This window comes from Pelophylax lessonae, assembly GCF_965119305.1.
Source record: "Pelophylax lessonae genome assembly, chromosome: 4".
In the NCBI taxonomy this organism is placed as follows: domain Eukaryota; kingdom Metazoa; phylum Chordata; class Amphibia; order Anura; family Ranidae; genus Pelophylax; species Pelophylax lessonae.
In genome coordinates, this window is record NC_138771.1 from 153,678,161 (window position 1) to 153,691,952 (window position 13,792).

Sequence of the window (13,792 nt, forward strand, 5' to 3'; positions counted from 1 at the left end):
CCTGTATCATTATCCGCAGTCTCTGACCACCTCCTGTATCATGTCCGCAGTCTCTGACCACCTCCTGTATCATGTCCGCAGTCTCTGACCACCTACTGTACCATGTCCGCAGCCTCTGACCACCTCCTGTATCATGTCCGCAGTCTCTGACCACCTTCTGTATCATGTCCGCAGTGTCTGACCACCTACTGTACCATGTCCACAGCCTCTGACCACCTCCTGTACCATGTCCGCAGCCTCTGACCACCTCCTGTATCATGTCCGCAGTCTCTGACCACCTCCTGTACCATGTCCGCAGTCTCTGACCACCTCCTGTACCATGTCCGCAGTCTCTGACCACCTCCTGTTCAATGTCCGCAGTCTCTGACCACCTCCTGTTCCATGTCCGCAGTCTCTGACCACCTCCTGTTCAATGTCCGCAGTCTCTGACCACCTCCTGTTCAATGTCCGCAGTCTCTGACCACCTCCTGTTCAATGTCCGCAGTCTCTGACCACCTCCTGTTCAATGTCCGCAGTCTCTGACCACCTCCTGTTCAATGCCCGCAGTCTCTAACCATCTCTTTTCTTTTATCGTGTCTGCAGTCGAGTCTGGAGAGGAGTCAAGAGTGAGAGCGCCGCCGGGATGGGGGTCACGGGAGAAGCTAGATGTGTGGGGCCCCAGCCTGCGGAGTGGGGACCAGAGCTGTCTGACTGAGCCCTGCACAGTGCAACTGAGGGGAGGTCAGTGACAGCGCCGCCAGACCAGTCTGATGGGGGGGGGGGGGTCAGTGATGTAAGGGGGATAGAATACAATAATATAAGTGGGCACTGACTTTTGTTTAACTTAAACTCATTGCTAATAGCACTATCTACATGTTTATAGTTTAATTATTCATATTTGCACGGTTTAGCACTGAAAACGGCTATTTTATGTACATTTTTGCAGTGCCAGTAAAAAATTGGTGCCGTTCGTAAATTTTGGACGTTCTGCCAGTAAATTTCACTCCGGGGGGTTGGCAACACTGCAGCATTATAACACACAGGCAGTAGGCACTCTATCATGTCTCTGGCTGGCTATGTCACAGTGTGTTACATAACATGGTTGCTGGGTTCTGATTTTGTTAACTTATGACCAATAAACAGCACCCAGCAGCCATGTTATGTGACACACTGTGACCGTGCACTGCCAGCCAGAGCCATGATAGAGTGCCTGCTGCCTGTGAGTTATGATACCATCCATTGTGCCAGAGTGAGAGACACAGTGCAATGTCGTCTATTCACAGACACCCTTAAAGCACACCTGTGTTGAAGCCTTGAAGGCACTGGCACCCCCATGATCGGATCCGATTCCCCTCTGTTCCTGCTACTGGACACTGTCAGCTGAGCTCAGCTGCCTCTCTGCCTCTCTCTGCTGTCGCCGCCACCGCCCGCCTCACAGCCTCTTGAGTCTCACTCTCCAGGCCCCAGCTACTACTGGGTGGGGAGTGGAGCTGAGTGGAGGAAGATCACTCCACCGGGAAAGGCACAGAGCTAGGCAGGCAGCTGGCCAGAACTTGAGCCAAGGCAGAAGAACTTGCGAGCAGGAGCAGAATGGGAATGCGCCCGAAACAAAAGAAATAGTCCCTCCGCTCCGACCAGCATGTGATCATCAGAATGGGGCACAGATAATAGAAAAATTACACCACCCTAAGCTATTAGGAGCGGCGGAGCGGGGGGGTGTAATTTAGAATTTTTAAACTAAATTTTTTTTAATTCTGCAATGACTGTCTTTGAAATTGCCCGGGCCCTTGTTCAAATCCAATCCGAGGACAGACTTGGTCTGGAGACAGACTTGGTACGGGGACAGTGTCCTCAGTCCGGAGACTGGCCCCGGAAACCGGGGGTGTCTGGTCACCCTAAGTGAAGGGAACTCTGAAAATGTCATGCTCCCAACTTTGTGGGAACAGTTTGGGGATGGCCCCATCCTGTTCCAACATGACTGTGCACCGGTGCACAAAGCAAGGTCCATAAAGACATGGATTAGCAAGTTTAGGCTTGAGGAACTTGACTGGGCTGCACAGAGTCCCGACCTCAACCTGATAGAACACCTTTGGATGCAAAAGCATGTGTCCCAATACTTTTGGCAATATAGTGTGTTTATTTACAAACTTAATTATTAGTTATTAATGAAATGTATGTGAGATTGTTTTACGCTGCATTTCCACTAAAAGTGCTCCTAAAAGAGTCACAAACTTTCTTTGAGTAAAGTCGGTCGTAAATGAAATAACCTTTCATTAGAAAGATTGGAGAGAAAATGGTCCATACTATGGGCCATTGAAGGGAAAGCTGCCATTAGAGAAATATAGAGGCTGCTATTACTGAGGTCTCCTTCTGAAAATGTCAGTTGGCTGGTTGGGATGCTGATGCAGTGCCTTCAATATTTCCACTGACCCAGAACAAGTGTAGCGATAAAGTTTTGTGAGGTTTTTTATTTGTTACATGCTTGTTCTGTCTGAAAGAGTTAGAAACTATTGGGACCAGGCCACACATTTCTCTAATGGCAGGTTTGCTTTAGGGGGTACCATAACAATATAGAGAAAGAGCGATATAGTTACAAACATTTTATAGTCATAGTAAGGATGACACTTAATAATACTATTTATAATGAAAAATAAATGAGCCCCTAGATTCATAGCCTAAGGTAAAGACTTGCATTTTGTTAGCAGCAAAATATAATGCATGACTGTCTGCAGCAAGCTACATGCAGGCATTGTACAGCTGTAAGATTAGTAATGTGTAAAGAGTTAGATGATACATGCATAGAACATCAGCACATTCAGTTTATAGCCAGACTTCCTATGATACTGAATAATTAAATAAGACTGAAAAACAATGCCAACTTTAGCAACTCTGTCATGGGGTGGTAAATAATAGGCCTGCTGTCATGTATAAGGTGTGGGTACCTGGAGCAAATATGTGCAGCAGCCTCAGAGCCCTGCCGTCATGGCAGAGTGGCAAAACATTCTGATGGACAAAGCTCCATTTCGTCCTGACAGTGTTAAAGCTTGCCTTTTCCCTCCCACACGTTCCTAAAGGCCCAAATTTTTGATGAATTGGATTTTGTGAGAGACGAGAATGGACGAGCAAGCTTCAGTAATATAAGGATGTGTTGGAGCTTTGACTGTCAGAATAGGCCAGTGTTTGGGCATAATTGCAGGTCTCTGAGGATGCTGCAGGTACGTATAAGAACTTTAGGTACCTAAACTTTATAACTGACATCACGTTTTTTTTTAAGGTATATTGGTTTCAAATAGCAACAAGTAAATCCCTACTCCAACTAATACATATTTTTGTTCTGTAAAGATTGGATCATTACCTCTGACAGATTTTTGTTTTTTATTACGGTCTTCATAGGTGAGATTCGACAAGAAATAAAAGCCTGACAAATGTTCTAGCCCCTCTCTACTCTACTAAAATAATTTTATTGAATATGGTACTGAGGTACTGTGTAACATGGCACCTCAGTAACATGATAGATGGTTACATGATATTGTTTAACATGGCACTTCAGCAACACAGTATATGGTAACATGGAACTTCCAAAAACATGGTATATGGTAACATGGTACTGTATAACATTGCACCTCAGTAACATGACATATGGTAACATGGCACCTTGGTAACATGGTACATGGCACTTATAGCTCGATACATGGTAACATAGTACTGTATAACATGGCAAATTATTAATATAGTACATGGCAACATGATACCTCAATAACATGGTATATGATAACAGGGCACTTCAGTAACATGATACATATCAGCATGGCACTGTGTAACTTGGCACCTTAATAACAAGATTTAGTAACATAGTACTGTGCAACAAGGTACCTGGGTAACATGGTATATGGAAACATAACACCTTAGTAACATGACATATGGTAACATGGCACCTTAGTAACATGACATATGGTAACATGGCACCTTAGTAACATGACATATGGTAACATGGCACCTTAGTAACATGACATATGGTAACATGGCACACCATTAACAAGGCATAAAGAAACCCAACATCTCTGTAACATGGCACTTTATTTGCCTGGTAAACTACAACATTACATCTGTGTAACATGGGACCCATTTTACATTGTATTGTAACAATATGTAACCTTAATAACCAGGTATGTGATGACATGGAATCTCAGTAATATGGCATTTGACATTTCACCTCAGTCACATGGGATATGAAAACATTTCACCTCAGTCACATGGGATATGACAACATGGTACATGGGTTACATGGGACATGACAACATTTCACCCCAGTAACATAAGATATGATACATGGTACCTCAGTAACCTGGGATATGACAATATTGCACCTCAATTGCATGGGATATGACAACATGGCACCTCAGTTACATGGTATATGGTAACTCTAAACCTGAATAATATAGTATATGGCAGCATAAACAGGTGATAAGGGCCTGGGATCACTACCGAAAGCCATCAATACAGTCTTAAAAAGAAAGAGGACTCAAGAGGAATAACAGTGTACCATTCTAAACAGTTTTACTATGAGTCCAGCATTGCAATGGGGCACAGCCCACCTTACTTAAGGCCTTGAGAAAGAAGGGCTGTGCTCTGCTGAAATGTTACACACTGAGTAAGGCTTCTTTGAATGGTACATCATAACTCCTCTTCAAGACCTGTGAGTGCTACTTTCTTTTTTAAGACAGTATTGACGGTTTTCTGTAGGCACCTATCACATTTCATTCTAGCTGTAAAACAAAATAATTTTAGTACTAAATTCTGATTCTAGCAGTGGTAAAATTGTTCTTTCTGGCAATACTTCTCTGCTTAAAGTGACTGTCAAAAATAAAGTAGCTAGCACGTAAAAAGTGCAGAAACCCAAGATGTCAGAGCTTGTCCAATTTGAATGGACAGTAGAAAAGCTCAAATCAAATATACCGGCATGTATTTGTCAGGTCAGATTCCACATTCGGGCATTGCAGGGACATTGAGAGTTGCAGCAGGTGTGGGAAGGCAACACAGGGTGTGTATACTTTATACCCGCTAGCAGCTTTACTTATTTGTGATGTGGTTAGTTGGCAAAGCTTAAGGTTCCTAAGTTGTATATCTGGCTGTGCTTCTAATGCAAGTATATCCAGTGTAGTACAATCTAACAATGAACATGTGCATAAAATATGCATATATTTGTAAGCACAGTGAATGGCATAATAGAACTGTGTTAGATATGCTGTGGATGTCAATAACATTAACTATTCAGTGGTAAAACTACTGCTTGAGCAGAGAGACTAGGAAGCCGTCAGGAAGAATATTTATAATGTCACGCACAACGGGATTATGAAACAAAAGCCTGTTAGTAAAAAGTAGCAGTGTTTCTACCTGCAAGCCACTTTCCTTCAGCCTATGAATCTCCTCTCTGCACAATCTCAGTTCCTCTTGTAACTTCTCCTGTTCCTCCTGGCTGATCTGATGGCGTTGCTGCAGCTCCTCAATCTCAGTTAGGAGACCAGCGCACTGCAAAAAAGAATTAAGAATTTTACAAAGGTTTTGTATCTAGAAATAAAATGGTATGAGGAACCTTGGTGTGTGTTAGAGAAAAATTATAGATAACATATCTGTTTGTTGAGTACATGGATGTTCCATTCACACTCGGGTCCGTTTGATTGTGACTACATCTTCCAGAGTGCTTGTTGGTTGATACCTATGGGGGCATATTGACCATGCAGATCCATTTAGCAGCAGCCATCTCATTTCCAGCCATAATATGTAATGCATTTGCTTAACCACTTAAGCCCCGGAAGATTTTACCCCCATTCCGACCAGGGGGTTTTTTGCGATTCAGCACTGAGTGACTTTAACGGACAATTGCGCAGTCGTGCGACGCTGTACCTAAACAAATTTGACGTCCTTTTTTTCCCACAAACAGAGCTTTCTTTTGGTGGTATTTGATCACCTGTGCGATTTTTACTTTTTGCGCTATAAACAAAAAAAGGTGGTCAATTTTGCAAAAATAACAATATTTTTCACATTTTTTTAAATGAAATTCCCAAAAAAAAATGTAAATATCAAAATTTTTTAACATTTTAGGCCAATTTGTTTTATGCTACATATGTTTGGTAAAAAAAAATCGCAAAAAGCGTATTTTGATTGGTTTGCGCAAAAGTTATTGCGTTTACTAACTAAGGGAAAGATTTCTGTCATTTTTGGTGTTTTTTTTAACGCGTAATGGCGACGATCTGCTATTTTTTTGCGGTACTGCGACATTGCGGCGGACAGATCGGACCCTTGACTGACATTTTTGACACTTTTGGGGTTACCAGTGACATTACTACAGTAATCAGTGCTATATACAGTGGGTACGGAAAGTATTCAGACCCCCCTTACATTTTTCACTCTTTGTTATATTGCAGCCATTTGCTAAAATCATTTAAGTTCATTCTTCTTCTTCATGAATGTACACATAGCACCCCATACTGACAGAAAAACACAGAATTGTTGACATTGTTGCAGATTTATTAAAAAAGAAAAACTGAAATATCACATGGTCCTAAGTATTCAGACCCTTTGCTCAGTATTTAGTAGAAGCCCGCTTTTGATCTAATACAGCCAGGAGTCTTTTTGGGAAAGATGCAACAAGTCTTTCACACCTGGATTTGGGGATCCTCTGCCATTCCTCCTTGCAGATCCTCTCCAGTTCTGTCAGGTTGGATGGTAAACATTGGTGGACAGCCATTTTTAGGTCTCTCCAGAGATGCTCAATTGGGTTTAAGTCAGGGCTCTGGCTGGGCCATTCAAGAACAGTCAAGGAGTTGTTGTGAAGCTACTCCTTCGTTATTTTAGCTGTGTGCTTAGGGTCATTGTCTTGTTGGAAGGTAAACCTTCGGCCCAGTCTGAGGTCCAGAGCACTCTGGAGAAGGTTTTTGTCCAGGATATCCCTGTACTTGGCCGCATTCATCTTTCCCTCGATTGCAACCAGTCGTCCTGTCCCTGCAGCTGAAAAACACCCCCACAGCATGATGCTGCCACCACCATGCTTCACTGTTGGGACTGTATTGGACAGGTGATGAGCAGTGCCTGGTTTTCTCCACACATACCGCTTAGAATTAAGGCCAAAAAGTTCTATTTTGGTCTCATCAGACCAGAGAATCTTATTTCTCACCATCTTGGAGTCCTTCAGGTGTTTTTTAGCAAACTCCATGCGGGCTTTCATGTGTCTTACACTGAGGAGAGGCTTCCGTCGGGCCACTCTGCCATAAAGCCCCGACTGGTGGAGGGCTGCAGTGATGGTTGACTTTCTACAACTTTCTCTCATCTCCTGACTGCATCTCTGGAGCTCAGCCACAGTGATCTTTGGGTTCTTCTTTACCTCTCTCACCAAGGCTCTTCTCCCCCGATAGCTCAGTTTGGCCGGACGGCCAGCTCTAGGAAGGGTTCTGGTCGTCCCAAACGTCTTCCATTTGAGGATTATGGAGGCCACTGTGCTCTTAGGAACCTTAAGTGCAGCAGAAATCTTTTTGTAACCTTGGCCAGATCTGTGCCTTGCCACAATTCTGTCTCTGAGCTCTTCAGACAGTTCCTTTGACCTCATGATTCTCATTTGCTCTGACATGCATTGTGATCTGGAAGGTCTTATATAGACAGGTGTGTGGCTTTCCTAATCAAGTCCAATCAGTATAATCAAACACAGCTGGACTCAAATGAAGGTGTACAACCATCTCAAGGATGATCAGAAGAAATGAAAAGCACCTGAGTTAAATATATGAGTGTCACAGCAAAGGGTCTGAATACTTAGGACCATGTGATATTTCAGTTTTTCTTTTTTAATAAATCTGCAACAATGTCAACAATTCTGTGTTTTTCTGTCAGTATGGGGTGCTATGTTAAAATTCATGAGGAAGAAGAATGAACTTAACTGATTTTAGCAAATGGCTGCAATATAACAAAGAGTGAAAAATGTAAGGGGGTCTGAATACTTTCCGTACCCACTGTATATGCACTGTTACTGCAAAATGACACTGGCAGGGAAGGGGTTCATTTTATTGGGGAAGGAGGGGTTAAGTGTGTCCCTAGGGGCGTGCTTCTAACTGTGATTGGACATGGCTACTGGTGTAGGAACAGTGATCAACGGTCCTACATAGTAGAACCGTGTGATCACTATTCCTACACAGGGGAGAATGACAGGCGGCTTGTTTACATTAGCCGCCTGCCTTTCTCCCTTCACGGCGGACGATCGCTAGTGATCGGCGGACATCGGGTCCGCTGGTCACACGCACGGACTTCCCAGGGAACGAGCCAAGGCGGGCGCGCGCCTCTGCGGGCGCGCGCTCGCCCGCTATTGGCTCACAAGCAAGTGACAGGCGAGTGACGTACCCATGCGTCACTTTGCCTGGCCGGGGCTGACCACCGCAGTATATGTACTTGCGGCGGTCGGCAACCGGTTAAACAGTGAAAATATATACAGCCTGTGTAATTTTACAGTAATATTATGATTTTCATACACTATATTTGTTATATAACAACAATTTAATTTCTTACCAATGGAATATATTTATATTCTAGAAGATACCATTACCCATTGTGTTCACCTCTAAAGAAGGACTTCACAGTGTTAGTCTGAAACATGTTAGGTGGTAACATATACTGTATGTATAGCAACAGACCGCTTAGTATGTTACAGTCAGCTCCACTTTGATGTAATGGATATCTGCTTCCCTTTGTATTTTTTTAAATATATGGATTTGTCAGAACTATTGGGGCTAAAGGGAATTATATAAGGCCCATATGTAGCACCCTCCTAGGTAGGTGCTAGGAAAAAGCATATATGTGGCCCTGTCTGCTTATCAGGTTGCTGTAAAAACCCAGTGGGTATATGGACGGTCTATCTATATTATACTATACTAAGGCACTGAACTATAATGCAGTAAACATGCCCTGACAAAACAAACTGACACTAAAGTAAAAATGAATGGTCACTCACTACACTCACTGAATTATAACTAGATTCACACCAGTGTTAATTCCGTCAACTAAAATATTTTCGTCTATTAAACTAACACTGTTTTCGTCTACTAAAATATGACTTAAATAATTCAGATGACTAAAATACGACTAAAACTAAAATTACATTTTAGTCATAAGACTAAAATACAACTAAAACTACATTTCAGGCTCCTTTCACACAGGCTTTCCAATCAGGTCCACCAGTCAGTTTTTCAGGCAGACCTGATCGGATACTCCATGCACCAGGGGCGGACGTACAGGGGTCGCCATGGCGACCGGGCCCCATGCTGCAGGGGGCCTGAGAGGGCCCCCTGTATGTATAGATATGAGGAGCGGCAACCGCAGCTGAGACCGGAGCTCCCCGTTCCTCAGCCGAACTGTAAATCGGAACCGAGGAAGCTGGTCTCCCATAGGAAAGTGAAAGCACAGTGTGTGCTGTGCTCTCTGCCTCCCCCTACAGTGCAATACCCAGCAGGAAGTTACAGGAAGGTAAAGTCCCCTCTCTCTCCGTTTTTAAAAAAGGCTTTCTATGTGCATTTATGTATGTATGTGTGTATGTGTGTACTGTATGTGTGTGTGTGTATGTATGTATGTGTGTGTACTGTATGTGTGTGTATGTATGTGTGTGTTTATATGTATGTGTGTGTTTATATGTATCTATATATGTATGTATGTGTATGCATGTATGTGTATGCATGTATGTGTGTGTATGTATGTATGTGTATGTACGTATGTATGTGTGTGCATATGTGCATCTATATATGTATGTGTATGCATGTATGTGTGTGCATGTATGTATGTATGTATGTGTATGTACGTATGTATGTGTGTGCATATGTGCATCTATATATGTATGTGTGTGCATGCATGTATGTATGTGTGTGTGTGTGTATATGTGTGTGGATATATGTACGTGTGTATGCTAATATATATATATATGTGTGTGTGTGTGTGTGTGTGTGTATATATGTGCTTATATATGAGTATGTATATGTGTGTGTATGCGTGTACATGTGCGTTTATGTGTGTGTGTGCACATTACTTTTAATCCTGACCCCATATATGTGTACAATCAGAACTAATTTTTTTTTTACAGCTTGTTCATAGTACCAGCAAGAAAAATGCTATCCCTCTGAAAAGCGATCCATGCTCATATCGCTTTTCAGAGGCATTTGACAGGAGGTGAAAAGGCAATATGTTGCCTCCTCACCACCTGTTTTAATCCCCTAATGCAGGGGTGGGGAACCTGCGGTCCGCACAATCAATGCATCCAGCCCCCCCCCCCCCCGTGCCGCTGAGCCTCTGTATGCCAGCGGAGCTGTCAGAAGGAGCCGAGGGCTCCGTCCTGACAGTGCGAGTCACAGAAAAGGGTGGACCCGGGGTGCAGAGCAGTTCGCCCCAAGCCCACCCATTTGTATGACAATAGCGAATGAAAATTCGCTATTGTCACACGGATCCTCCTCCTAGCCAATCAGGAAGCGGGTCCAAGACCCGCTTCCGGATTGGCCGAAAGGCGAACACATGCCATTGGTCGAGGAGGAGGCGGGATGACTCAAGGAGAAGCCGCCGCTGCAGGTAAGTGCACTGGCTTTCTGCATTGAAAAGGGGCACGCTGTGGTCAGTCTGCATTGAAAGGGGGCCCACTGTGGTCAGTCTGCATTGAAAGGGGGCACACTGTGGTCACTCTGCATTAAAAGGGGGCACGCTGTGGTCACTCTGCATTGAAAGGGGGCACACTGTGGTCAGTCTGCATTGAAAGGGGGCACGCTGAGGTCAGTCTGTATTGAAAGGGGGCACACTGTGGTCTCTCTGCATTGAAAGGGGGCACGCTGTGGTCAGTCTGTATTGAAAGGGGGCACACTGTGGTCTCTCTGCATTGAAAGGGGGCACGCAGTGGTCAGTCTGCATTGAAAGGGGGCACGCTGTGGTCAGTCTGCATTGAAAGGGGGCACGCTGTGGTCTCTCTGCATTGGAAGGGGGCACGCTGTGGTCAGTCTGCATTGAAAGGGGGCATGCTGTGGTCAGTCTGTATTGAAAGGGGGCACGCTGTGGTCAGTCTGTTTTGAAAGGGGGCACACTGTGGTCAGTCTGCTTTGAAAGGGGGCACGCTGTTGTCTCTCTGCATTAAAAGGGGGCACGCAGTGGTCAGTCTGCATTGAAAGGGGGCACGCTGTAGTCTCTCTGCATTGAAAGGGGGCACGCTGTGGTCACTCTGCATTGAAAGGGTGCACGCTGTGGTCAGTCTGCATTGAAAGGGGGCACGCTGTGGTCACTCTGCATTGAAAGGGGGCACACTGTGGTCAGTCTGCATTGAAAGGGGGCACGCTGTGGTCAGTCTGTATTGAAAGGGGGCACACTGCGGTCTCTCTGCATTGAAAGGGGGCACGCAGTGGTCAGTCTGCATTGAAAGGGGGCACGCTGTGGTCAGTCTGCATTGAAAGGGGGCACGCTGTGGTCTCTCTGCATTGGAAGGGGGCACGCTGTGGTCAGTCTGCATTGAAAGGGGGCACGCTGTGGTCAGTCTGTATTGAAAGGGGGCACGCTGTGGTCAGTCTGTTTTGAAAGGGGGCACACTGTGGTCAGTCTGCTTTGAAAGGGGGCACGCTGTTGTCTCTCTGCATTAAAAGGGGGCACGCAGTGGTCAGTCTGCATTGAAAGGGGGCACGCTGTAGTCTCTCTGCATTGAAAGGGGGCACGCTGTGGTCAGTCTGCATTGAAAGGGGGCACGCCGTGGTCAGTCTGCATTGAAAAGGGGCACACTGTGGTCAGTCTGCATTGAAAGGGGGCACACTGTGGTCAGTCTGCATTGAAAGGGGGCACGCTGTGGTCAGTCTGCATTGAAAGGGGGCACGCTGTGGTCAGTCTGCATTGAAAGGGGGCACGCTGTGGTCAGTCTGCATTGAAAGGGGGCACGCTGTGGTCAGTCTGCATTGAAAGGGGGCACGCTGTGGTCAGTCTGCATTGAAAGGGGGCACGCTGTGGTCAGTCTGTTACAATAATATTGTGAAAAAAAAAAATGAATAAAGCAAATGGTAGAAAAATGTAATAAAAAAAAAAAAACTACTGACACCAATGGCAGAACTACCACACAAACATTGCACTTGTTCCGCCACCAGGCTGGGAGGGAAGGGCCCAGTGGCGGCTGGTGAAGTTTTAAGATGGGGGGGGTGCAAGACCCCGCCCTTCCATTTTGACCCCTCCCATTTCTCAGAAGCCCCACCCCTTATAGACTCCACCCATTTTGTCCCCTGTATTTTGCTTGCGTGAACCAATTCTCCCAATATATCACATATTAAGGGGTCCATCAGTGCTAGTATATCCCATAATAGGGAGCAGGGGCCCTATTATGGGATATACTGTGAGAGACATCCTATTATGGGATACACTGACTGAGAGTGGCACAAACCCCACAGTACAAACCCCTCAAGCACAAACAACTCAAGCACAAACCCCACAGTACAGGCCCTCTAGCACAAACCCCACAGTACAGGCCCTCTAGCACAAACCCCACAGTACAGGCCCCCTAGCACAAACCCCACAGTACAGGCCCTCTAGCATAAACCCCACAGTACAGGCCCTCTAGCATAAACCCCACAGTACAGGCCCCTAGCACAAACCCCACAGTACATGCCCCCTTCAATATAGTGACCAGTATAAATGCCCCCTTTCAATGTAGTGACCAGCATACATGTCCCCAATGCAGTGACCAGTATACATGTCCCCAATGCAGAGCTATGCGTGCATGCCTCCAGTGACCACCAGTATACATGTCCCCTAATGCAGAGCTATGCGTGCGTGCCTCCAGTGACCACCAGTATACATGTACCCCAATGCAGAGCTATGCGTGCATGCCTCCAGTGACCACCAGTATACATGTACCCCAATGCAGAGCTATGCGTGCGTGCCTCCAGTGACCACCAGTATACATGTACCCCAATGCAGAGCTATGCGTGCGTGCCTCCAGTGACCACCAGTATACATGTCCCCCAATGCAGAGCTATGCGTGCGTGCCTCCAGTGACCACCAGTATACATGTACCCCAATGCAGAGCTATGCGTGCGTGCCTCCAGTGACCACCAGTATACATGTACCCCAATGCAGAGCTATGCGTGCGTGCCTCCAGTGACCACCAGTAATGTACCCCAATGCAGAGCTATGCGTGCGTGCCTCCAGTGACCACCAGTAATGTACCCCAATGCAGAGCTATGCGTGCGTGCCTCCAGTGACCACCAGTATTGTACCCCAATGCAGAGCTATGCGTGCGTGCCTCCAGTGACCACCAGTAATGTACCCCAATGCAGAGCTATGCGTGCGTGCCCGACTGAGAGTGCACTTACCTGTGAGTCACTGCGGCTTCTCCCTCTCCTCTTCTTCGTTCGGCGGCGGGAAGGTGAGCGGCTCTTCTCCCTCTCGGCCTCTTCTGCGGCGGGTGACCGGCGCCGGCTTCTTCTCAGGACTGGACTCCTCTTCGGCGGCGGGAAGCTGACCGGGCGGTGACGGTGAGTGACTGATGCACGCACCGGCACCGCCCCCAACGAGGTCAGCATGGATGTCCTTAATCATGATTGGTCCAGGCTGGAGTCTGGACCAATCATGATCCAAGACATCACAAAAGGGGGGTGGTGTAGCGCCGTGCTCTGCGCTACAGTTACACCCCAGAAGGCTGCCATTTGGCGCCTCTGCGGGTGGAAAACCCCACCCCCCCATAGGCACCAATGGAGCGGGCTCCAAAAGGGGGGTGGGTGTAGCGCAGTGCTCTGCGCTACAGTTACGCCCCAGAAGGCCGCCTCTCGGCGCC

General features: G+C 46.1%; 1 protein-coding gene across 4 annotated transcripts in view; it reads right to left on the bottom strand.

Moving 5' to 3' along the window:
- The window catches only part of CCDC136 (coiled-coil domain containing 136), a 130,998-nt gene that overhangs the window by 22,906 nt on the left and 94,300 nt on the right, over positions 1-13,792 (bottom strand). For all 4 annotated transcript variants that reach the window (XR_014225192.1, XM_082255130.1, XM_082255131.1 and 1 more), the window contains one exon: positions 5,374-5,508. Coding sequence is in view for 3 of the 4 variants with exons in the window: in XM_082255130.1 (XP_082111256.1) it covers positions 5,374-5,508 (135 nt within the window). In the remaining variant the exon portion in view is untranslated. The remainder of the gene's footprint in view (positions 1-5,373; positions 5,509-13,792) is intronic.